Source organism: Gadus morhua, chromosome 10 (genome assembly GCF_902167405.1).
Source record: "Gadus morhua chromosome 10, gadMor3.0, whole genome shotgun sequence".
NCBI classification, from domain to species: domain Eukaryota; kingdom Metazoa; phylum Chordata; class Actinopteri; order Gadiformes; family Gadidae; genus Gadus; species Gadus morhua.
The window spans coordinates 8314464-8341224 of NC_044057.1; the positions used below are offsets into that span (position 1 = coordinate 8314464).

Consider the following 26761-nt stretch of genomic DNA (forward strand, 5'->3'; position numbering starts at 1 on the left):
GAGATTGTAAAAGTTGAATTATAAAAATTACAAATTTCATATTAACACAACAATAATTCATATTAACATAATATGATGTAAGATGCATTTTTTGTTCGTCATTCAATGTGGAACTATTTAAGTAAGGTAAGGGAAATATTGGGGAATAAACAGTAAAGAACACATAATCAGATACTCAACTGTTTATTTGATTTATTTTGCACAATGCACAAAGCAACAAAGAACAAGGCAAGACCCAGAGGATAGAAATAATCTTAAACAAATAACAGATACCATGTTACTTTTCCAACACAATCACAGATATTGATGGCATCTTTGGTTGAGCCAACAGGATTGTGTACACTGTAAAATAAGGATAGTGGGAGGATAGAACTGAGAAAATAATGGCTGCATTTTTTTTTAATCCACATTAAAGGAAGCTAATGCAAAGCTTTGCTAAATACAACACAATATATTGGGATTCCCCAGAAAAAACATGTGACAATTATTAACAGCAGTTAGAATAGATGGTTTCCAAAAAATGTATCGCAATGAAGGTCATTATAACACTCTAAAGAAATGTTTATGAAGTTCCAGCTCTAAATTGAGTTAATAGATTTCTGCGTTGCTTACATTGTTTCAAAATTCCAAAGCAAAGGGCGATTTTTTATACACAGAAACAAGTGAATTTATATTTTGTCTTTTTGTCAGGATGATTAAACATAATTTCAATAGATATTGCTATTCTTACTATATCTATTTTTCATGCAGACAGGTAGATACAAATATAACATACTTTCTATAACAACAATTTATCAAAGCAAATGGAAATTAACTATTGGTGATAATTTGGTACAATGGTAGATGATCAATAAATTTGACTATGTACAAAAGAAGTCATACAATTTTACAATACAATTCCATCTTATTTACAATTGAATGGGACTTTAAACAATCTCACGTGTGGTGAATACAATTTGGAAATTGTCTGTGGATTAACCAAAGTATATATTTAAATTCTGAACACTCTGAAAATAATGAATTAGATTGTGCATGAGTGTTACTTTCATCTTATAATTCATTTCTTCGGTGACACAGATAGCTCAAGTTTTGGAAAGCGGAAACCTCTAGAACCACTATCACTACTTGAGGATGACGACAATCTCGATTTTTTGGATGGGAGAGAAACACCCCCACTCCCCTCAACTCTTGCTTCACTATCTTCTCCAAGGGACACCTCATATGATCCCTTTGACTTTGCACCAAAACCCCCAAAGGTACCAAACTTTAACTTTCCTTTCTTTCCTTTGACTTTGGCTCCCCCTAGATCTAAAGAAATGTCACCACCCTCCGATTCTAAGTGAGCTGATGGTGAACTGAGAGCAAGCCCAGTCTCATCACTCAAAGAAGGCTGGTGCTTTGATTGCTTTAATAGATCCAGTGAGGCAGATTTTCCTTTACCTGACAGGTGAAGCCCTGAGCCACCACCTACCTCTAACTTTCCACTCTCACTTATATCAAAATCCGGCCCCACATTTAAATCAATTCCACTGCCACCCTTTTCTTTGGATTTGCCAAATAATTTTGGCATCTTACCCTTCACTTTTCCTTGACCAAGTTCTGGACTTGGGACTTCAATATTCTGTGCACCACCATGAAAACTAACAGAGGGAGACTGTATTTTAATGTCTCCACCAACTGCTGTTCCTGAATCCATATCTACTCCAACTTCCGTGCGACCTTCTACATGGGGCAGAGCAATGCCAAACTTTGGAGCTTTGATTTTGGGAAATGTTACTGTACCTTCTGGGTACGGAAGGCCGCTGGATGTTTTCCCCTCTGAGGTGTTCGTAATATTTGTATCTTTTGGTTTAGCATCTAGGCTGCCAGATGGCAAATCTATGTCTGAGGATCTCAAACCACTTGACGAAGAGATATCCCCTTTCACTTTGGGCGATTTAATGTCAAATTCAACATCAGGGAAATGCAGTTTACCAAATAGATGCTTCTTGGCCTTCTCTCCTTTGACATTAAGGCCAGGTGTGTCTACGTCCAGCTCTACCATTGGAGTGTCCATGTCAGTTTCAGATGGTTTTGCCTTGGCCTTCATTTTAGGAAGTTTAAATTTTCCTTTCTTTCCCTTAACATTTAGGTCTATATCAGGGGCATTGGTATGTGCTCCAGCACTTGGAAGGCTCATATCTGCCTTTGGACTTTTGCCACCCGTATTTAATTTTGGGGTCTTAAGTTTTGCTTCAGGTCCTTGGGCTTCTGTGGCCTTTATTCCAAATTTGGGACCTTTGAACCTGGGAAATGTCACACTTGTTTTTGCAGCCTCCAAAGATGCACCCTTAACATTAATTGTAGGTGTTCTGATGTTGAGATCAGAACCCTCACCATTTCCAAAAGCACCCAATTCTCCCTTCACCTTTGGACGTTTCAGGTTGATATCAATTTCGGTTTCAATTGGGTTGGTATTGAATTCTGGAGATTTTACTTTGGGCCCTTTGATAGCAAAGTCCGTACCTTCAACTTCAAATTGACCACCTTTTATGGAAACATCAGTATCTCCCTTTGGCGTGGGTCCTTTCAAACTGAAATCAGACATTGAAATGTTGGGGCCTGAGATGGAGGGCATGTTGAATTTTGACCCTTTTGTTTTGCCACCATGACCTTCAATTTCCATTTTTGGTCCTTTGATATCCACTGCAGTTGCTTTTATGTCAATGTCTCCCTGAGGAAGATCAATGTCGACTGCTTGTCCCTCAAACTTTGTACCTTTGGAGCCAAATGAGGGCATTTTCATATGTGGCATTTTAAATCCGCCTCCTGTACCTTTAATATCAAGATCTGGACCTTCCATTTGGACTTTTGGTGTCTTCAAGTCCTGGTCAAACTTTGGAACTGATACATCAACATCACCTTTAAGGTTCGGTCCTTTCAAGTTGAAGTCTATATCGGGCATCGACACGTGAGGTCCTGAGATAGAGGGCATTTTTAACTTCGGCCCTTTAATTTTGCCATCAGGGCCGCAAATGTCAATTTCGGGTCCTTTAATATCAACATTAGGTGCTTCAATATGAATGTCTGTTTTGGGAAGATCAAAGTCAACACCTGGAGACCCAATCTTTGGACCTTTGATGTCAAATGATGGCATTTTAATTGTTGGCATTTTAAATCCGCCTTCAGAACGTTCAATATTGACATCTGGACCTTCAATCTCCACTTTTGGTGCTTTGATGTCACCTTGAATCGTTGGAATTGAAACATCTACATCACCCTTCATACTAGGTCCTTTCAGATTGAAGTCCATATTGGGCATGGAAAGCTTTGGTCCGGAAATGGAGGGCATTTTGAACTTCGGTCCTTTAATTTTACCATCAGGGCCCTCAACATCGATTTCTGGGCCTTCGATATCAACATTTGGTGCTTGAATGTCAATATCTGCTGTGGGAAGACCAAAGTCTACACCAGACCCCTCAATCTTTGGACCTTTGAAGCCAAAAGATGGCATTTTAATCTTTGGCATTTTAAATCCACCTTCGGGACCTTCAATATCAACATCTGGACTTTCAATTTCCACTTTTGGTGCTTTGATGTCCCCTTGAATCGTTGGAATTGACACATCTAAATCACCCTTTATACTTGGTCCTTTCAGATTGATGCCTAAATCAGGCATGGAAAGCTTTGGTCCGGAGATGGAAGGCATTTTGAACTTCGGTCCTTTAATTTTGCCATCAGGGCCCTCAACATCCATTTCAGGTACTTTGATATCAACATTAGGTGCTTCAATGTCAATGTCTGCTTTTGGAAGATCAAAGTCTACATCTGGCCCCTCAATCTTTGAACCTTTGAAGCCAAATGACGGCATTTTGAACTTTGGCATTTTAAATCCAGCATCAGGCCCTACACTGTCAACATGTGGACCTTCAAATTCCACTTTTGGGATTTTGATGTCTCGTTCAAAATTTGGTAAGGACACATTTGCATCACCCTTCAGTTTAGATCCTTTCAGCTGAAGGTCTACATCAGGCATAGACATTTTAGGCCCAGTGATGGATGGCATTTTGAATTTTGGACTTTTGATGTTACCCTCTGGAAGGTCCACATCAAAATCTGGGCCTTTTACATCAATTTTCGGTGATCCCATATCGATGTTCACTTTTGGCAGATTGACATCAACTTCTGGAACTTCCACTTTTGGACTTTTCATTCCAAATGATGGCATTTTGAATTTGGGCATTTTAAATCCACCTCCTGCACCTTTAATATCAATCTCTGGTGCATCAATATCCACTTTTGGCGATTTCAGTTCTCCTTCAATCTTCGGAACTGACATATCTACATCTCCCTTGAGCTTTGGTCCTTTCAAATTGAAGTCTACATCAGGCATCGAAATATGAGGTCCTGAGAGGGAGGGCATTTTGAATTTGGTTCCTTTTACTTTGCCACCAGGGCCTTCAACGTCAATTTCTGGTCCTTTGATGTCCACTTCAGGTGCATTGATGTCAATGTCTGCCTTGGGAAGATCAATGTCAACATCTGGTCCCTCAAACTTTGGACTTTTGAAGGCAAATGATGGCATTTTCATATGTGGCATTTTAAATCCGCTTCCGGCCCCTTTAATATCAATATCTGGGGAATCGATATCCACTTTGGGCATTTTAAGGTCTGCTTCAATCTTTGGACCTGATATATCTACATCCCCCTTGAGCTTTGGTCCTTTCAAATTGAAGTCAACATCTGGCATCGAAATATGAGGTCCTGAGATGGAAGGCATTTTGAATTTGGGTCCTTTTATTTTGCCACTAGGGCCTTCAACATCGATTTCTGGTCCTTTGATATCAACTTCAGGTGCTTTGATGTCAATGTCTGCCTTGGGAAAATCAAAGTCAACATCTGCTCCCTCAATTTTTGGACCTTTAAAACCAAATGATGGCATTTTCATTTTTGGCATTTTAAATCCACCTTCGTATCCCTCAATATCAACGTCTGGGTTGTCAATTTCAACTTTTGGTGTTTTGATGTCTCCTTTGATCTTTGGACCTGACATATCTACATCCCCCTTGAGCATTGATCCTTTCAAGTTGAAGTCTAGATCAGGCATCGAAATGTTAGGTCCTGAGAGAGAGGGCATTTTGAATTTGGATCCTTTAATCTTGGCATCTGGGCCTTCAACATCGATTTCTGGTCCTTTGCTATCAACTTTGGGTGCCTTCATGTCAATTTCTGCCTTGGGAAGTTCAATTTCAACATCTGGTCCATCAATTTTTGGACCTTTAAAGCCAAATGATGGCATTTTCATGTGTGGCATTTTAAATCCACTTCCTGCACCTTTAATGTCAATATCTGGGCCTTCAATTTCCACTTTTGGTGTTTTGATGTCTCCAGTGAGCTTTGGACAGGACATATCTACATCACCCTTTAGCTTAGGTCCTTTCAAATTGAAGTCTAGATCAGGCATCGAAATTTTAGGTCCAGAGAGAGAGGGCATTTTAAATTTTGATCCTTTAATGTTGGCATCTGGGCCTTCAACATCGATTTCTGGTCCTTTGATATCAATTTTTGGTGCCTCTATGTCAATGTCTGCCTTGGGAAGATTGATGTCAAGATCCGGTCCCTCAAACTTTGGACCTTTGAAGCCAAATGATGGCATTTTCATATGTGGCATTTTAAATCCACCTCCTGCACCTTTAACATCAATATCTGGGCAATCGATTTCCACCTTTGGCGATTTAAGGTCTCCTTCAATCATTGGACCTGATATATCGACATCCCCCTTGAGCTTTGGTCCTTTCAAATTGAAGTCAACATCAGGCATCGAAATATGAGGTCCGGAGATGGAGGGCATTTTGAATTTAGGTCCTTTTATTTTGCCCCCAGGGCCTTCAATGTCAATATCTGGTCCTTTCACATCAACTTTGGGTGCCTTGATGTCAATGTCTGCCTTGGGAAGTTCAAAGTCAGCTTCCAGTCCCTCAATTTTTGGACCTTTGAAACCAAATGATGGCATTTTAATCTTTGGCATTTTAAATCCACCTTCAGGCCCTTCAATATCAACATCGGGGCCTTCAATTTCCAGTTTTGGTGCTTTGATGTTCCCTTCAATCTTTGGAACTGACATATCCACATCACCCTTAGACTTGGGTCCTCTCAAATTGAAATCTACATCAGGCATCGAAATTTTAGGTCCGGAGAGAGAGGGCATTTTGAACTTGGATCCTTTAATTTTGGCATCTGGGCCTTCAAAATCAATTTCAGGTCCTTTGATATCAACTTTGGGTGCCTTGATGTCCAAGTCTGCCTTGGGAAGGTCAATGTCAACATCCGGTCCCTCAAACTTTGGGCTTTTGAAGCCAAATGATGGCATTTTCATGTGTGGCATTTTAAATCCGCCTCCGGCACCTTTAACATCAATGTCTGGGCTTTCAATATCCAATTTTGGTGTTTTGATGTCTCCTGTGAACTTTGGACCAGACACATCTACATCACCCTTGAGATTAGATCCTTTCAAATTGAAGTCTAGATCAGGCATAGATATGTTAGGTCCGGAAAGAGAGGGCATTTTGAATTTTGATCCTTTAATTTTAGCATCTGGGCCATCAACATCGATTTCTGGTCCTTTGATATCAACTTTGGGTGCCTTGAGGTCAATGTCTGCCTTGGGAAGATCAATATCAATATCCGGTCCCTCAAACTTTGGACTTTTGAAGCCGAATGATGGCATTTTCATGTGTGGCATTTTAAATCCGCCTCCTGCACCTTTAACATCAATGTCTGGGACTTCAATGTCCAATTTTGGTGTTTTGATGTCTCCTTTGATCTTTGGACCAGACACATCTACATCACCCTTGAGATTAGGTCCTTTCAAATTGAAGTCGAGATCAGGCATAGATATGTTAGGTCCGGAAAGAGAGGGCATTTTGAATTTTGATCCTTTAATTTTAGCATCTGGGCCTTCAACATCGATTTCTGGTCCTTTGATATCAACTTTCGGTGCCTTGAGGTCAATGTCTGCCTTGGGAAGATCAATATCAATATCCGGTCCCTCAAACTTTGGACTTTTGAAGCCAAATGATGGCATTTTCATGTGTGGCATTTTAAATCCGCCTCCTGCACCTTTAACATCAATGTCTGGGCCTTCAATGTCCAATTTTGGTGTTTTGATGTCTCCTTTGATCTTTGGACCGGACACATCTACATCACCCTTGAGATTAGATCCTTTCAAATTGAAGTCTAGATCAGGCATAGATATGTTAGGTCCGGAAAGAGAGGGCATTTTGAATTTTGATCCTTTAATTTTAGCATCTGGGCCTTCAACATCGATTTCTGGTCCTTTGATATCAACTTTGGGTGCCTTGAGGTCAATGTCTGCCTTGGGAAGATCAATATCAATATCCGGTCCCTCAAACTTTGGACTTTTGAAGCCAAATGATGGCATTTTCATGTGTGGCATTTTAAATCCGCCTCCTGCACCTTTAATATCAGTATCAAGTCCTTCAACTTCCCCTTTTGGTGTTTTTATGTCCGTTTCAATCTTTGGAACTGAAATATCGACATCTCCCTTGAGCTTTGGTCCTTTCAAATTGAAGTCAACATCAGGCATTGAAATATGAGGTCCTGAAAGGGAGGGCATTTTGAATTTGGGTCCTTTTATTTTGCCACCAGGGCCTTCAACATCAATTCCTGGTCCTTTGATATCAACTTCAGGTGCTTTGATGTCAATGTCTGCCTTGGGAAGATCAATGTCAACATCAGGTCCATCAAACTTTGGACTTTTGAAGCCAAATGATGGCATTTTCATGTGTGGCATTTTAAATCCGCCTCCCGCACCTTTAACATCAATATCTGGGACTTCAATTTCTACTTTTGGCGCTTTGATGTCTCCTTCAATCTTTGGCACTGACATGTCTATCTCACCCTTAAGCTTTGGTCCTTTCAAATTGAAGTCTATATCAGGCATTGAAAGTTTTGGCCCTGAGATGGAGGGCATTTTGAATTTCGGCCCTTTAATCTTGCCTTCTGGGCCTTCAAAGTCAATTTCTGGTCCTTTGATATCAAGATTAGGAGTCTGAATGTCAACATCTGTTTTTGGAAGATCAAAGTCTACCTCTGGTCCCTCAATCTTTGGACTTTTGATGCCAAATGATGGCATTTTGATCTTTGGCATTTTGAATCCACCTTCAGGCCCGTCAATATCAACATCTGGGCCTTCAATTTCCAATTTTGGTGCTTTGATGTTCCCTTCAATATTTGGAACTGACATATCCACATCACCCTTAAACTTGGGTCCTCTCAAATTAAAATCTACATCTGGCATTGAAAGTTTTGGTCCTGTGATTGAGGGCATTTTGAATTTGGGTCCTTTTATTTTGGCATCGGGGCCTTCAACGTCCATTTCTGGTCCTTTAATGTCCACTTCAGGTGCATTGATGTCAATGCCGGCCTTGGGAAGATCAATGTCAACATCTGGTCCCTCAAACTTTGAACTTTTGAAGCCAAATGATGGCATTTTCATGTGTGGCATTTTAAATCCGCTTCCTGCACCTTTAACCTCGATATCTGGGCCTTCGATTTCCCCTTTTGGTATTTTGAGGTCTCCTTTGAACTTTGGACCAGCCATATCTACATCACCCTTGAGCTTAGGCCCTTTCAAATTGAAGTCTAGATCAGGCATCGAAACGTTAGGCCCGGAGAGAGAGGGCAATTTGAAATTCGATCCTTTAATTTTGGCATCTGGGCCTTCAACATCAATTTCTGGTACTTTGATAGCAACTTCAGGTGCTTTGATGTCGATATCCGCATTGGGAAGTTCAATGTCAACATCCGGTCCCTCAAACTTCGGACCTTTGAAGCCAAATGATGGCATTTTCATATGTGGCATTTTAAATCCACCAGCTCCACCTTTAATATCGATATCTGGCGCCTCAATTTCAACTTTTGGTGATTTCAGGTTTCCTTCAATCTTTGGACCTGACACATCCACATCCCCCTTGAGCTTTGGTCCTTTCAAATTGAAGTCTACATCAGGCATTGAAATATTAGGTCCCGAGATTGAGGGCATTTTGAATTTGGGTCCTCTTATTTTGCCCCCAGGGCCTTCAACGTTAATTTCTGGTCCTTTGATATCAACTTCAGGTGCTTTGATATCAATGTCCGCACTGGGAAGATCAATGTCAGCATCCGGTCCCTCAAACTTTGGTCCTTTGAAGCCAAATGACGGCATTTTAATTTTCGGCATTTTAAATCCGCCATCAGGGCCCTCAATATCAACGTCTGGGCCGTCAATTTCAACTCCTGGTGTTTTGATGTCTCCTTCAATCTTTGGAACTGACATGTCAACATCACCCTTAAACTTGGGCCCTCTCAAATTGAAGTCAATATCAGGCATTGAAAGTTTTGGTCCTGAGATGGAGGGCATCTTGAATTTGGGTCCTTTTATTTTGCCACCAGGGCCTTCAACGTCAATTTCTGGTCCTTTCATATCAACTTCAGGTGCTTTGATGTCAAAGTCTGTGTTGGGAAGATCAATGTCAACATCCGGTCCGTCAAACTTTGGACTTTTGAAGCCAAAGGAGGGCATTTTCATGTGTGGCATTTTAAATCCGCTTCCTGCCCCTTTGATATCAATATCTGGTGCTTCAATTTCCACTTTTGGCGATTTCAGGTTTCCTTCAATCTTTGGACCTGAAACATCTACATCGCCCTTGAGCTTTGGTCCCCTCAAATTGAAGTCAACATCAGGCATCGATATATGAGGTCCTGACATTGAAGGCATTTTGAATTTGGGTCCTTTTATTTTGCCACCAGGGCCCTCAACGTCAATTTCTGGTCCTTTGATGTCAATTTCAGGCGCTTTAATGTCAATGTCTGCTTTGGGAAGATCAATGGCAACATCCGGTCCCTCAAACTTCGGACCTTTGAAGCCAAATGACGGCATTTTAATTTTGGGCATTTTAAATCCGCCTTCAGGGCCCTCAATATCGGTGTCTGGCCCTTCAATTTCAACTTTTGGTGTTTTGATGTCTCCTTCAATCTTTGGAACTGACATGTCCACATCACCCTTAAACTTGGGTCCTCTCAAATTGAAGTCTATATCAGGCATTGTCATTTTTGGTCCTGAGAGAGAGGGCATTTTGAATTTACTCCCTTTAATACTGCCATCCAGGCCTTCAAAGTCGATTTCTGGTCCTTTGATATCAACTTCAGGTGCTTTTATGTCAATGTCTGCTTTGGGAAGATCAATGCCAACATCCGGTCCCTCAAACTTCGGACCTTTGAAGCCAAATGACGGCATTTTAATTTTGGGCATTTTAAATCCGCCTTCGGGGCCCTCAATAGCGACGTCTGGGCCTTCAATTTCTACTTTTGGTGTTTTGATGTCTGCTTCAGCCTTTGGAACCGACATGTCCACATCACCTCTGAACTTCGGTCCTTTCAAATTGAAGTCTATATCAGGCATTGATATTTTGGGTCCTGAGAGAGAGGGCATTTTGAATTTACTCCCTTTAATTTGGCCATCTGGGCCTTCAAAGTCGATTTCCGGTCCTTCGATATCCACATTTGGTGCTTCAATGTCAATGTCTGCTTTGGGAATATCAAAGTTCACGTCTGGACCCTCGAGCTTTGGACTCTTGATGCCAAATGATGGCATTTTGATCTTAGGCATTTTAAATCCACCTTCAGGCCCTTCAATATCAACATCAAGACCTTCAATGTCAACTTTTGGTGTTTGGACGTCCGCTTCAATCTTTGGACCTGACAAAACGACATCACCCTTTAGCTTCGGTCCTTTCAAATTGAAGTCTACATCAGGCATCGAGATGTTAGGTCCGGAGATAGAGGGCATTTTGAACTTTGGTCCTCTTATTTTGGCATCTGGGCCTTCAACCTCGATTTCTGGTCCTTTGATGTCAACTTTGGGTACTTTGATGTCAATGTCTGCCTTTGGAAGGTCAATGTCCAAATCTGGTCCATCCATCTTGGTTCCTTTGAAGCCAAATTTTGGCATTTTAAACTTTGGAAGTTTAAAGCCAGAATCTGGAGTCTTAACATCCACATCCACAGAGCCTGAGTCAAAATGTGGTGACTTGATGTCCGATTCAACATCTGGAAGGGATGCATCAAAGTCAGCCTTTGTCTTAGGTCCTTTAATGTTCATATCCACATCAGGAAGTGTTATTCTTGGGCCTGATATTGTTGGCATCTTGAATTTGGATCCTTTTACTTTAGGACTAGTTGCATCCATGTTTACTTCAGGACCCTCTAAACTTCCTTTTGAGCCCTTGATTTTTACATCTCCATGCGCTAATTTAACATCTAATTCAGGAGCTTTGACTTTTGTTCCCTTGAATCCAAATTTAGGCATTTTAAATTTGTGCTTTTTAGATACATCAGGACTATCAATTGACATATCAGGACCCTCAATTACAGGATTTGGCAATGTCATGGCTCCCTCAATACCGCCCTTCAACTTTGACCCTTTCATACCAAAGTCAACATCAGGCAATGATACTTTAGGTCCAGATAATTTCGGAGACTTCAGCTTTGGCCCTTTAAGGTCTACCCCTGGAGATCCTATGTTGATGCTAGCTCCTTTAATCTTTCCTTTGGGAATATTGATTTCTCCTTCGATCTTTGGACTCGACATATCGACATCACCCTTGAACTTAGGTCCTTTCAAATTGAAGTCTAGGTCAGGCATCGAAATGTTAGGTCCAGAGAGAGAGGGCATTTTGAATTTAGATCCTTTGATTTTGGCATCTGGGCCTTCAACATCGATTTCTGGTCCTTCGATATCAACTTTGGGCGCCTTAATGTCAATGTCTGCCTTGGGAAGGTCAATGTCAACTTCCGGTCCTTCAATCTTTGGACCTTTGAATCCAAAGGATGGCATTTTAATTTTGGGCATTTTAAATCCCCCTTCAGGACCATCAAAATCAACTTCTGGGCTTTCAATTTCCACTTTTGGTGTTTTCATGTCTCCTTTGACTTTTGGACCTGTCATATCTACATCGCCTTTTAGCTTAGGTCCTTTCAAATTGAAATCTAGATCAGGCATTGAAATGTTAGGTCCGGAGAGAGAGGGCATTTTGAATTTGGATCCTTTAATTTTGGCATCTGGGCCTTCAACATCGATTTCTGGTCCTTCGATGTCAACTTTCGGTGCCTTTATGTCAAAGTCTGCTTTGGGAAGGTCAATGTCAACATCCGGTCCCTCAAACTTTGGACTTTTGAAGCCAAATGATGGCATTTTCATGTGTGGCATTTTAAATCCGCCTCCTGCACCTTTAATATCAATGTCTGGTGAATCAATATCCATCTTTGGCAATTTCAGGTCTCCTTCAATCTTTGGAAGTGACATATCTATATCCCCCTTTAGCTTGGGTCCTTTCAAATTGAAGTCAACATCAGGCATCGAAATTTTAGGTCCGGAGAGGGATGGCATTTTGAATTTTGATCCTTTAATGTTGGCATCTGAGCCTTCAACATTGATTCCTGGTCCTTCAATATCAGCTTTGGGTGCCTTGATGTCAATTTCTGCCTTGGGAAGGTCAATGTCAACATCCGGTCCCTCAATAATTTCACCTTTATAGCCAAATGATGGCATTTTAATTTTGGGCATTTTAAATCCGCCTTCGGGCCCCTCAATATCAACACCTGGGCCTTCGATTTCCACTTTTGGTGATTTAATGTCTCCTTTGATCTTTGTACCTGACATATCTACATCACCCTTTATCTTCGGCCCTTTCAAATTGAAGTCTAGATCAGGCATCGAAATATTAGGTCCGGAGAGGGAGGGCATTTTGAATTTGGATCCTTTTATTTTGGCGTCTGGGCCTTCAACGTCGATTCCTGGTCCTTTGATATCAGCTTTTGGTGCCTTGATGTCAATGTCTGCTTTGGGGAGGTCAATGTCCACACCCGGTGCCTCAAACTTTGGACTTTTGATGCCAAATGATGGCATTTTCATGTGTGGCATTTTAAATCCGCCTCCTGCACCTTTAATATCAATGTCTGGTGAATCAATGTCCACTCTTGGTGATTTCAGGTTTCCTTCAGTCTTTGGACCTGACATATCTACATCCCCCTTGAGCTTTGGTCCTTTCAAATTGAAGTCTACATCAGGCATCGAAATATTAGGTCCCGAGATGGAGGGCATTTTGAATTTGGGTCCTTTTATCTTGCCCCCCCGGCCTTCAACGTCAATTTCTGGTCCTTTGATATCAATTTCAGGTTCTTCGATATCAATGTCCACGTGGGGAAGATCAATGTTAACATCCGGACCCTCAAACTTCGAACCTTTAATGCCAAATGATGGCATTTTTATTTTGGGCATTTTGAATCCACCTTCAGGCCCCTCAATATCAACTTCTGGGCCTTCAATTTCAACTTTTGGTGTTTTGATGTCACCTTTGATCTTTGGAACTGACATATCTACATCACCCTTGAGCTTTGGTCCTTTCAAATTGAAGTCTAGATCAGGCATAGAAATGTTAGGTCCGGAGAGAGAGGGCATTTTGAATTTGGATCCTTTAATTCTGGCATCTGGGCCTTCAACATCGATTTCTGGTCCTTTGATATCAACTCTGGGTGCCTTGATGTCAATTTCTGCCTTGGGAAGCTCAATGTCAACATCCGGTCCCCCAATCTTTGGACCTTTAAAGCCAAATGATGGCATTTTAATTTTGGGCATTTTAAACCCACCTTCGGAGCCCTCAATATCAACGTCTGGTCCTTCGATTTCCACTTTTGGTGTTTTGATGTCTCCTTTGATCTTTGGACCTGACATATCAACATCACCCTTGAGCTTTGTTCCTTTAAGATTGAAGTCTAGATCAGGCATTGAAATATTAGGTCCGGAGAGGGAGGGCATTTTGAATTTGGACCCTTTAATTTTGCCCTCTGGGCCTGCAACATCGATTTCTGGTCCTTTGATATCAACCTTTGGTGCCTTGATGTCAATTTCTGCCTTGGGAAGGTCAATATCAACATCCGGTCCCTCAATCTTTGGGCCTTTAAAACCAAATGATGGCATTTTCATTTTTGGCATTTTAAATCCACCTTCGGAGCCCTCAATATCAACGTCTGGGCCTTCAATTTCCACTTTTGGTGTTTTGATTTCTCCTTTGATCTTTGGACCTGACATATCAACATCACCCTTGAGCTTTGTTCCTTTCAGATTGAAGTCTAGATCAGGCATTGAAATATTAGGTCCGGAGAGGGAGGGCATTTTGAATTTGGACCCTTTAATTTTGCCCTCTGGGCCTGCAACATCGATTTCTGGTCCTTTGATATCAACTTTGGGTGCCTTGATGTCAATTTCTGCCTTGGGAAGGTCAATGTCAACATCCGGTCCCTCAATCTTTGGACCTTTAAAGCCAAATGATGGCATTTTAATTTTTGGCATTTTGAATCCACCTTCGGTGCCCTCAATATCAACGCCTGGGCCTTCAATTTCCACTTTTGGTGTTTTGATGTCTCCTTTGATCTTCGGGCCTGACATATCAACATCACCCTTGAGCTTTTGTCCTTTAAGATTGAAGTCTAGATCAGGCATTGAAATGTTAGGTCCGGAGAGGGAGGGCATTTTGAATTTGGAACCTTTAATTTTGCCCTCTGGGCCTGCAACATCGATTTCTGGTCCTTTGATATCAACCTTTGGTGCCTTGATGTCAATTTCTGCCTTGGGAAGGTCAATATCAACATCCGGTCCCTCAATCTTTGGACCTTTAAAGCCAAATGATGGCATTTTCATTTTTGGCATTTTAAATCCACCTTCAGAGCCCTCAATATCAACGTCTGGGCCTTCAATTTCCACTTTTGGTGTTTTGATGTCTCCTTCAATCGTTGGACCTGACATGTCAACATCACCCTGGAGCTTTGGTCCTTTCAGATTGAAGTCTAGATCAGGCATTGAAATGTTGGGTCCGGAGAGGGAGGGCATTTTGAATTTGGACCCTTTGATTTTGCCCTCTGGGCCTGTAACATCGATTTCTGGTCCTTTCATATCAACTTTGGGTGCCTTGATGTCAATTTCTGCCTTGGGAAGGTCAATGTCAACATCCGGTCCCTCAATCTTTGGACCTTTAAAGCCAAATGATGGCATTTTAATTTTTGGCATTTTGAATCCACCTTCGGTGCCCTCAATATCAACGTCTGGGCCTTCAATTTCCACTTTTGGTGTTTTGATGTCTCCTTTGATCTTTGGGCCTGACATATCAACATCACCCTTGAGCTTTGGTCCTTTCAGATTGAAGTCTAGATCAGGCATTGAAATGTTAGGTCCGGAGAGGGAGGGCATTTTGAATTTGGAACCTTTAATTTTGCCCTCTGGGCCTGCAACATCGATTTCTGGTCCTTTGATATCAACCTTTGGTGCCTTGATGTCAATTTCTGCCTTGGGAAGGTCAATATCAACATCCGGTCCCTCAATCTTTGAGCCTTTAAAGCCAAATGATGGCATTTTCATTTTTGGCATTTTAAATCCACCTTCAGAGCCCTCAATATCAACGTCTGGGCCTTCAATTTCCACTTTTGGTGTTTTGATGTCTCCTTCGATCGTTGGACCTGACATGTCAACATCACCCTTGAGCTTTGGTCCTTTCAGATTGAAGTCTAGATCAGGCATTGAAATGTTGGGTCCGGAGAGGGAGGGCATTTTGAATTTGGACCCTTTCATTTTGCCCTCTGGGCCTGCAACATCGATTTCTGGTCCTTTCATATCAACTTTGGGTGCCTTGATGTCAATTTCTGCCTTGGGAAGGTCAATGTCAACATCCGGTCCCTCAATCTTTGGACCTTTAAAGCCAAATGATGGCATTTTAATTTTTGGCATTTTGAATCCACCTTCGGTGCCCTCAATATCAACGTCTGGGCCTTCAATTTCCACTTTTGGTGTTTTGATGTCTCCTTTGATCTTTGGCCCTGACATATCAACATCACCCTTGAGCTTTGGTCCTTTCAGATTGAAATCTAGATCAGGCATTGAAATGTTAGGTCCGGAGAGGGAGGGCATTTTGAATTTGGACCCTTTAATTTTGCCCTCTGGGCCTGCAACATCGATTTCTGGTCCTTTGATATCAACCTTCGGTGCGTTGATGTCAATTTCTGCCTTGGGAAGGTCAATATCAACATCCGGTCCCTCAATCTTTGGACCTTTGAAGCCAAATGATGGCATTTTCATTTTTGGCATTTTAAATCCACCTTCAGAGCCCTCAATATCAACGTCTGGGCCTTCAATTTCCACTTTTGGTGTTTTGATGTCTCCTTCGATCGTTGGACCTGACATGTCAACATCACCCTTGAGCTTTGGTCCTTTCAGATTGAAGTCTAGATCAGGCATTGAAATGTTGGGTCCGGAGAGGGAGGGCATTTTGAATTTGGACCCTTTAATTTTGCCCTCTGGGCCTGCAACATCGATTTCTGGTCCTTTCATATCAACTTTGGGTGCCTTGATGTCAATTTCTGCCTTGGGAAGGTCAATGTCAACATTCGGTCCCTCAATCTTTGGACCTTTAAAGCCAAATGATGGCATTTTAATTTTTGGCATTTTGAATCCACCTTCGGTGCCCTCAATATCAACGTCTTGGCCTTCAATTTCCACTTTTGGTGTTTTGATGTCTCCTTTGATCTTTGGGCCTGACATATCAACATCACCCTTGAGCTTTGGTCCTTTCAGATTGAAATCTAGATCAGGCATTGAAATGTTAGGTCCGGAGAGGGAGGGCATTTTGAATTTGGACCCTTTAATTTTGCCCTCTGGGCCTGCAACATCGATTTCTGGTCCTTTGATATCAACCTTCGGTGCCTTGATGTCAATTTCTGCCTTGGGAAGGTCAATATCAACATCCGGTCCCTCAATCTTTGGACCTTTAAAGCCAAATGATGGCATTTTCATTTTTGGCATTTTAAATCCACCTTCAGAGCCCTCAATATCAACGTCTGGGCCTTCAATTTCCACTTTTGGTGTTTTGATGTCTCCTTCGATCGTTGGACCTGACATGTCAACATCACCCTTGAGCTTTGGTCCTTTCAGATTGAAGTCTAGATCAGGCATTGAAATGTTGGGTCCGGAGAGGGAGGGCATTTTGAATTTGGACCCTTTAATTTTGCCCTCTGGGCCTGCAACATCGATTTCTGGTCCTTTGATATCAACTTTGGGTGCCTTGATGTCAATTTCTGCCTTGGGAAGGTCAGTGTCAACATCCAGTCCCTCAATCTTTGGACCTCTAAAGCCAAATGATGGCATTTTAATTTTTGGCATTTTGAATCCACCTTCGGTGCCCTCAATATCAACGTCTGTGCCTTCAATTTCCACTTTTGGTGTTTTGATGTCTCCTTTGATCTTCGGGCCTGACATATCAACTTCACCCTTGAGCTTTGGTCCTTTCAGATTGAAATCTAGATCAGGCATTGAAATGTTAGGTCCGGAAAGGGAGGGCATTTTGAATTTGGACCCTTTAATTTTGCCCTCTGGGCCTGCAACATCGATTTCTGGTCCTTTGATATCAACCTTTGGTGCCTTGAGCTCAATTTCTGCCTTGGGAAGGTCAATATCAACATCCGGTCCCTCAATCTTTGGACCTTTAAAGCCAAATGATGGCATTTTCATTTTTGGCATTTTAAATCCACCTTCAGAGCCCTCAATATCAACGTCTGGGCCTTCAATTTCCACTTTTGGTGTTTTGATGTCTCCTTTGATGTTTGGGCCTGACATATCAACATCACCCTTGAGCTTCGGTCCTTTCAGATTGAAATCTAGATCAGGCATTGAAATGTTAGGTCCGGAGAGGGAGGGCATTTTGAATTTGGACCCTTTAATTTTGCCCTCTGGGCCTGCAACATCGATTTCTGGTCCTTTGATATCAACATTTGGTGCCTTGATGTCAATTTCTGCCTTGGGAAGGTCAATATCAACATCCGGTCCCTCAATCTTTGGACCTTTAAAGCCAAATGATGGCATTTTCATTTTTGGCATTTTAAATCCACCTTCAGAGCCCTCAATATCAACGTCTGGGCCTTGAATTTCCACTTTCGGTGTTTTGATGTCTCCTTCGATCGTTGGACCTGACATATCAACATCACCCTTGAGCTTTGGTCCTTTCAGATTGAAGTCTAGATCAGGCATTGAAATGTTAGGTCCGGAGAGGGAGGGCATTTTGAATTTGGACCCTTTAATTTTGCCCTCTGGGCCTGCAACATCGATTTCTGGTCCTTTCATATCAACCTTTGGTGCCTTGATGTCAATTTCTGCCTTGGGAAGGTCAATATCAACTTCCGGTTCCTCAATCTTTGGACCTTTAATGCCAAATGATGGCATTTTCATTTTTGGTATTTTAAATCCAACTTCGGAGCCCTCAATATCAACGTCCGGGCCTTCAATTTCCACTTTCGGTGTTTTGATGTCTCCTTTGATCTTTGGGCCTGACATATCAACATCACCCTTGAGCTTTGGTCCTTTCAGATTGAAGTCTAGATCAGGCATTGAAATGTTGGGTCCGGAGAGGGAGGGCATTTTGAATTTGGACCCTTTAACTTTGCCCTCTGGGCCTTCAACATCGATTCCTGGTCCTTTCATATCAACCTTAGGTGCCTTGATGTCAATTTCTGCCTTGGGAAGGTCAATATCAACATCCGGTCCCTCAATCTTTGGACCTTTAAAGCCAAATGATGGCATTTTCATTTTTGGCATTTTAAATCCACCTTCAGAGCCCTCAATATCAACGTCTGGGCCTTCAATTTCCACTTTTGGGGTTTTGATGTCTCCTTTGATCGTTGGACCTGACATATCTACATCCCCCTTGAGCTTTGATCCTTTCAAATTTAAGTCTAGATCAGGCATCGAAATGTTAGGTCCGGAGAGGGATGGCATTTTGAATTTGGATCCTTTAATTTTGGCATCTGAGCCTTCAACATCAATGTCTGGTCCTTTGATATCAACTTTGGGTGCCTTGATGTCAATTTCTGCCTTTGGAAGGTCAATGTCAACATCCGGTCCCCCAATCTTTGGACCTTTAAAGCCAAATGATGGCATTTTCATTTTTGGCATTTTAAATCCACCTTCGGAGCCCTCAATATCAACGCCTGGGTCTTCAATTTCCGCTTTTGGTGTTTTGATGTCTGCTTTGATCTTTGGACCTGACATATCTACATCCCCCTTGAGCTTTGATCCTTTCAAATTTAAGTCTAGATCAGGCATCGAAATGTTAGGTCCTGAGAGGGAGGGCATTTTGAATTTGGATCCTTTTATTTTGGCATCTGGGCCTTCAATATCGAATTCTGGTCCTTTCATATCCACTTTGGGAGCCTTGATTTCAATTTCTGCCTTTGGAAGGTTAATGTCACCATCCAGTCCCTCAATCTTTGGACCCTTAAAGCCAAATGATGGCATTTTCATTTTCGGTATTTTAAATCCACCTTCAGAGCCATCAATATCAACGTCTGTGCCTTCAATTTCCACTTTTGGTGTTTTGATGTCTGTTTTGATCTTTGGACCTGACATATCTACATCCCCCTTGAGCTTCGATCCTTTCAAATTGAAGTCTAGATCAGGCATCGAAATTTTAGGTCCGGAGAGGGATGGCATTTTGAATTTTGATCCTTTAATGTTGGCATCTGAGCCTTCAACATTGATTCCTGGTCCTTCAATATCAACTTTAGGTGCCTTGATGTCAATGTCTCCCTTTGGAAGGTCAATGTCAACTGTCGGTCCCTCAATCGTTGCACCTTTGAAGCCAAATGATGGAATTTTAATTTTGGGCATTTGAAATTCGCCTCCTGGCCCTTTGATATCAACATCTGGTTCTTCAAATTTCACTTTCGGTGGTTTGATGTTTGCATCTGTCTTTGTGACCGACACTTCTGCACCGCCCTCGGTTGTAGGTCCTGTCAAGTTGAAGTCCACATTTGGCGTGGAAAGTTTGTGTCCCGTGATGGAAGGCATGTTGAATTTGGACCCTTTCATTTTGCCATCTCTGCTTTCAATATAAATTTCTGGTGCTTTGATATCAACGTTAGGTCCTTGAATGTCAATGTCCGACTTTGAAACATTAATGTCTACATCTCTTCCTTTCAATTCTGGTGCTTCGTAGCCAAAGGATGGCATTTTCACCTTTGGCATTTTGAATCCACTTTCTGATCCTTCAATTTCAACATCAGCTTTTGTTGTTTTTATGTCTCTGTCAATCGTTGGAACTGCCACATCTAAATCACCCTTGATCATGGATCCTTTCAAGTTTACATCTACATTCGGCCCAGAAATCTGAGGACCTGAGATGGAAGGCATGTTGAATTTTGGCTTCTCATATTTACCATCAAGGCCAACCTCTTTTTCTGGTCCTTTGATGTCAACTTTAAGTGGTTTCTTCTGACCGTGAATATTTGGTAATGACACATTCATATCTGTGAGCTCTGGTCTTTTCAGGTTAACGTCTGCCATTACAATATCAGCGTCTCGTCCTTTGAGAGTGCTTTCAGTGTTTTTTATGACAATATTAGCTTCAGGGAGATTCGTATTGACACTTTGACCTTGCACTTTTGCATCCTTGAATCCAAATGATCCTATGGACGTTTTTTGATTAATTTCAGACTCAACCCCTCCATTATCTATTGTTATGGCCTTTCCGTCACCCAATGAGGTTGGCTCTGAAGAATCAATTTTCCGTTCAAGATTTGTACCTTTCAGAGCGATATCTACAATTTCTGTTGAGACATGTTTCCCTTTGATATTTAGCTTTTCAGCAGCACCTTTCACATTAAATCCTGATGCCAAGCTCACTTCTCTTAATTCAGTGTCAATATCTGTGGATGTTGCATCAGATCTCTCACTGGACAGGCCAATTTTGCTCAAACCCACTGTCCTCTTTTGACCAATTGTAATGTCATAGACATGAGATTTCCCTTCTCCAAAACTCATGTCCACATCTCCCACTTGTCCCTTGCCTACTGATGTAGAGGAAAAGCGTGTCATTTTTCCTGGCAAAGACACACCAATAGATCCTCCTTTTACATCTGAGCTGACAAAGTCTCCCCCTTCTAAACCCCCTTCAAATCTCTCACTTGAAAGGCCAATTTGGCCTGAACCCACTGTCCTCTTTTGACCAATTGTAATGTCAGAGACATGAGATTTCCCTTTTCCAAAACTCATGTCCACATCTCCCCCTTCTACCTTGCCATCTGATGAGGAGGAGAAGCGTGTTATCTTTCCTGGCAAAGACACACCAATAGATCCTTCTTTAACATCTGAGCTGACAATTTCTCCTCCTTCCAAACCCCCTATTTTAACATGCTTAATGCCTGTGTGCCCACTTCCATCTCCGTGGGCACCAAGCCCCCTTGACATACTCATACCACCCTGGCCGTTACCTCCTGACATTCCAAACTGTTGCCCCTTTAGCCTCATTCCTAAGCTTCCATCTCCCTCCATCTCCCTGGAAGTTGTTGTGGTTCTCAACCCTCCAGTACTCCAGTGTGTCTCTGTTGAACTAACTTGTGGCTTGGTTAATGATACATTTCCTAGCTCAAAAGCTCCCTCTTCTGCTCCATCTTTACCTGATGGACTCCCCTGTGAAATGATACTATATGATGATCCATCACCAGATTCATATCTTAGCCCTTTGACCTCGGGGCTTGAAAGTTCAGATTGCTCGCTGATGCCTCCAGGCATATCCACAGTGTAGGTGGTGATGCGGCGTGTGATGGTGGTGATGGTGCTGCCATCACTGCTTGTGCTGCTATGCCGCTCGGTGCGTACGTCCACTCCCTCTGCAAGGTCTTCTGATTTCAGCCTGGGTTTGATCTTCTTTGAGTATATTCTTTTGTAGTCCTCATCGTCCCCACTCTGTTGGTAGAAGCCATTGAAACACCTGTCAGTCTGGTCAATTCTCTCATTGTCGACAATTGCGTAAACGATAGAAACATCCAACATAAAAAAGGACCAAACTAACCAGGACGATGTCCGGACTGGAACCTCCAAAGCGGCTCTTCCCTTCCCATGTCAGCGTTCCCATCGGCGAGCGGCATGGCGTGCTCAGGGGCGTGCTTAGGGGCGTGGTCAGGGGGGAGCGCCCAGGGGACTTGTCCCCTCTGTTTTGTAGTTTCAGTCCAACTTTGTGGCGGTTCAATGTCTTCAGTATGTCAGCCGTGGCTTCGGAGCTCATATTGTCAAAGTAAATGGTAGCCCCCACAATCTGGTCACCTTAACCAATCAGAGACACGACAGAAACGTGTTAGAACAATGCATACAAAAATACTTGAAATTGTATACTATTAATCTTATGCATGTTTTGCATATTACTGTACCTTCATGTACTCTCCCGGACCGCCCTGCGGGTGACTCATCTTTCACCTCTTTGACAAATATTTCTCCTTCACCCGTTTGCTCGATTGTGAGGCCAGTTTTGTCCGTACCCTCCCAGTCTGGAAAGAGCACCTCCCTAGTCCCGTCCTCCTCAGCCATCTGCAAAAGAAGACAGAAAAGAAAGAAAGAAAGAAAGAAAGAAAGAAAGAAAGAAAGAAAGAAAAAATTGTCTATTGATGGATTTAATGATTGTATTAAATAAAGCTGCGAGCAGCAATGTGGGGGCCAAGCAGAATAGGACTCCATAAACAAATTTTGGTGGACAGACATAATTGGTTAGGTGGCTAAATGATGACCTTCTAAGTAATTTCACTTACAATGAAAGGTATTGGCAAATGGTTATCATAATGAAAATACATTTAAGTTGCTTTCTAAGGGCTGGAATAGACTTGCTGCTAACAATGTCCCCATAGATGTCAAATGTCACCAAATCTGTTATTTGGGCATCGTCAGGATAGGGGCATAAGACTATGAGCCAAGTTTGGTTTGGATACATGGAAGCCTTGCAGAGATATGAGCTCACTTCCTGTTTGACGTCCCCCTGAAGTCAAAGGTCATCAAATTGTTTGGGTGTCCCCGGAGTTGCTGAGAACAGGCTTACCTACTGTTAAGCGGCTTTGCCGTCAAGTTTGATTGTGGCCTGTGGATATGTACTATTGATTTTGACAACATTCAACATGGCAGCCCAATTCTGATGTTTTCATGAGAAATAATATATTAGCTATAAAGAGGTCTAACAGTATCACCGGACTTTGAAAATAAGATGAAATATACTCATGTGAAGAGAGAGGAGTTAAAACACAACTTCATGAATTACAGCGCCCCCTAGAGGTCGAAAGTCCCTAAATTCATTGAGCGTCCCAATGATGATGTCATGGGTCTATTTACCAAGTTTGGTTATGATATGTCAAAGGGCTGCTGAGACTCATGTGAAGAGAGAGGAGTTAAAACACATCTTCATTAATTACGGTGCCCCCTATAGGTCAAAGGTTACCAAATTATTTGGGTGTCCCCATGATGATGCCATGGGTGTATTTACCAAGTTTGGTTATGATATGTTAAAGGGCTGCTTAGAATAGGCTTACTTCCTTTGTCGAATTTGAGTGGCTTTCACAGATGTTTCCGTGATAAATAATTTACTAGCTGTATGGGGAGGTCTGATAGTATCACCAGAAATTGAAAATTTGGTTGAAATATACTCATGTGAAGAGCGAGGAGTTAAAACACATCTTCATAAATTACAGCGCCCCCTAGAGGTGATGAGTGTTCCCAAGATGATGTAATGGGTCTACGTACCAAGTTTGGTTATGATATGTCAAAGGGCTGCTGAGAAATTGGCTTACTTGGTGTTTGGCGGCTTCGCGGTCGAATTTGATTGGCTGTCGCTGCCAAACGCTTTGAATTTGAAAACTCTATTCAATAAGTTTTGTCAGGCATGGTCTGAAGATCATATTCTGTGATAGGTGATGTATTTTGAAGGTTTTTGATAAAAATGAAGATGGCGGAAAATCCATCATGGCGCAAAATGACAACATAGGGGGTGCGTTGAACTCGGCATGGCCAAAGGTGAATATTGGATGATTGGGTCAAAAATTATAAACCTGAATGCATGACCAACTTTGACCTGTTGGTGGCGCTAGATGGCATGAGCTAGTGACCACAAATTGGCTGTGAGGGATCATGGAAGTGTACTGAATCAGTGTGCCATATTTCAAAACTTTTGTCCATGGTTTTTCTATGGGCTGCCATAGACTCCCATGACAGAATAATAATAGGAAACAACAACAACAACAATGGTTGTCTCGCAGCTTCGCTGCTTGACCCCCAATTATACACAATCAAAGTACATATATATCAAGAAACAATCATAAGACCTTAGCACATACCCTCTGTTTTTGTGGCCTGGTGTGATGGAAATGCTTTTGTTGTTCTGTAACAGGAGAAAATATAAAGATTAAGCAATTATGCCCAGAAAGTATCACAGAATGTGACTTTGTGACATACAGCAAAACACTTATTCTAACAAAATAGTGGATGTTCTCCCTTTCAACCCTCAGGCATTATTAGGAGTTTGCTTCGGTTAAGAACTTGAGACCTTATTCTGTTGTACTTTCCTAGAATAAACACTAGATGGCAGTAATTGAACAAGCAAGACAAGTCCACAAGGATTACATTACAATGGCTAACAAAGTGCCACCTCTCTATCTTTGCTGACTGTGTTTATACATTTTGAACTAAGACCACACCCTGGCCTGGGAGAAAGAAGTCAAATCTGGTGCGTACAGCTCTCGAATGTCATGGGAGGGGGATGCAAGTATGAAAGATGCCTCCTTTACGAGAACATGTATAAATGTACATACACACAGACAACTACCCAACAGCAATTACATACACAAATACCAGAAGTCTTTGTATGTTGACATCCGCCAAAGAGTTGCCAAAGAGCACTAGCAATTTAGATCATATTTTATTTGACGTGGCTTCATGTTATAACTAATGTTGATCATGTTGATCAAGAAAAACATTTGTCAAAGTAGCATATATCGTAACATTGTGCAGTTTATGAACTGTCTTGCAATTAGTGAGCAACTGAGGTAACATTGATGGCTTGCTTAAAGGGTTGAATCCTTCAGGGACAATCAATTTGCAACGACACAACCTTCATGAAGTCATGGCCTCTATCAGCTTTGGGCTTATAAGGACATTTACCAGACATCAACCGTCTCAGCCTTCTTTAAGAGTGTGTTTATCCATTTAACGCAACAACATCAATAGCAACAACAAAAATAAAATAAAAGTTATTTGTTTACATTTGTCCCTGCTTCTGGAAAAATGCTGACTAGCCTACCCAAACTACACTTTGGAACAGGCAACCCATTGTTTCATTAATACCTCTTCACAGACCAGCCCTGCAATGACACAAGGCTGTCTGAGCCAGGACTCTGTAGCCACAAGTGGCTTCCACACTTCATGCTTTAGTGACATTAAAGTGTCTGTTCTTATAAGTGTAGGAATACACTATGTCCTGGACTAACATTTGTCCTAAAAGATCAATCAGAATCATAGTGAAATGATTATGCCTTGGATGAACTGTAACTATTCAACTAACTGATTTAGTATGATTTTGCACGTTGTCATGTGGACCATAATCAACCAATATGATACCAGACACAACGAGACAACATGATATCAGACACAGTATCAATGATTGGGTTTTTATTTGGTTTACTTGGCAACTGGAGAACAACTCAGTGATTCTATCTTCTGACAACAGAGACAATAGGAGCCATCTATACAGATATTACTAAGAGTAGGTGATAAGTGAGTTTATGCCCGGAAGAAGTGACACTTTGTCTTTTTTTCCTTGATAATAAACATGGTTGTTTTTGTATATGTATGATTTGATTCAATTATAGTGCTAGTCTCCAATTTGAAGCACTAGATTGTAGCAGGAATGTCAAAGACCATCTCTCTCAAACCACAATGTGGAACATGGACTATCCCTCCTGCTACAACTCAGGAAATTGATCAAGCTATGCTGTCTCACAAATAAGGCATAATATTAAGACATGTTCTGTAATGGCATGCCTATTTATGAAATAGCTTACAAATGACGCATTACAAATGCCCCCTTGGGCAGCCTTGTGTTATGGATGTGCTGCCAAATTGCTCATTATAGGGCCACAAAAAGTACCAGGAGAGACGACACAGGGAAGCCGCCGTGACATGTCTGTCTGCCTGTCTGTCTGTCTGTCACTATTTGGATCACTGCTGTTTGATATTAATCCAAAACTGATTACAGCTTCACAAATATGTGTGTGTGTGCATGTAAAATCTTGATCTATCGGAAAGCAAAGTGTAAAATTCTCTCTCCCTCTCTCTCTCCTTTCCGTTCGTTGCATAGGCCTACATAGGATCACGCTTCATTTGTTGTGATAATAACTAACTCACTCCTTTTTTCCGTGGCATGCAACAACTAAATGGTTCATTCTATAAATAACAAGTGTTGCAGTATGATCCTATATAAAGCCTGCAGACGCAGCTTGTGTGAGGTTGGGAGGGACGGAGGGAGGGAGGGATGACACCATCCCCTTTCACCATCATATTGTTAAAGCAGTCGTCAGTAATTTTGGTGACACGCTGCTCTCCAAGATAAGCCTGAGAGAGGAACCAGGGGAACAGATAATGTATATGGGGGGGGGGTTATTAGACCTATGACAGCAGCTGTGCAATATGTGTTTCATATTCCTTTCCGAGCTACAGGTCTTGCCTCGATGCCTAAACATGAGGTGGGATATTGAAATTGTTTCTGATGCCACAGCGGCAAAACCTCTGGTAAATACAAGGGACATGACTTTGGCCTTTACGTGTGTGTGTGAGTGAGTGCGTGTGTGTGTGTGTGTGTGTGTGTGTGTGTGTGTG

At 41.8% G+C, this 26761-nt stretch overlaps 1 protein-coding gene across 4 annotated transcripts in view; it reads right to left on the minus strand.

Annotated features, from left to right (window-relative positions):
* Positions 1-167: 167 nt before the first annotated feature.
* Positions 168-26761, minus strand: part of ahnak (AHNAK nucleoprotein) — a 38945-nt gene continuing 12351 nt past the window's right edge. For 2 of the 4 annotated variants that reach the window (XM_030368065.1, XM_030368063.1), the window contains 4 exons: positions 24226-24269; positions 22282-22438; positions 21927-22177; positions 168-21820 (listed from right to left, as the gene is read on the minus strand). In XM_030368065.1, the coding sequence (XP_030223925.1) occupies positions 1058-21820; positions 21927-22177; positions 22282-22438 (21171 nt within the window). In that variant the 5' untranslated portion in view covers positions 24226-24269 and the 3' untranslated portion in view covers positions 168-1057. The remainder of the gene's footprint in view (positions 21821-21926; positions 22178-22281; positions 22439-24225; positions 24270-26761) is intronic. The other 2 variants (XM_030368066.1, XM_030368064.1) reach the window with 2 other exon arrangements.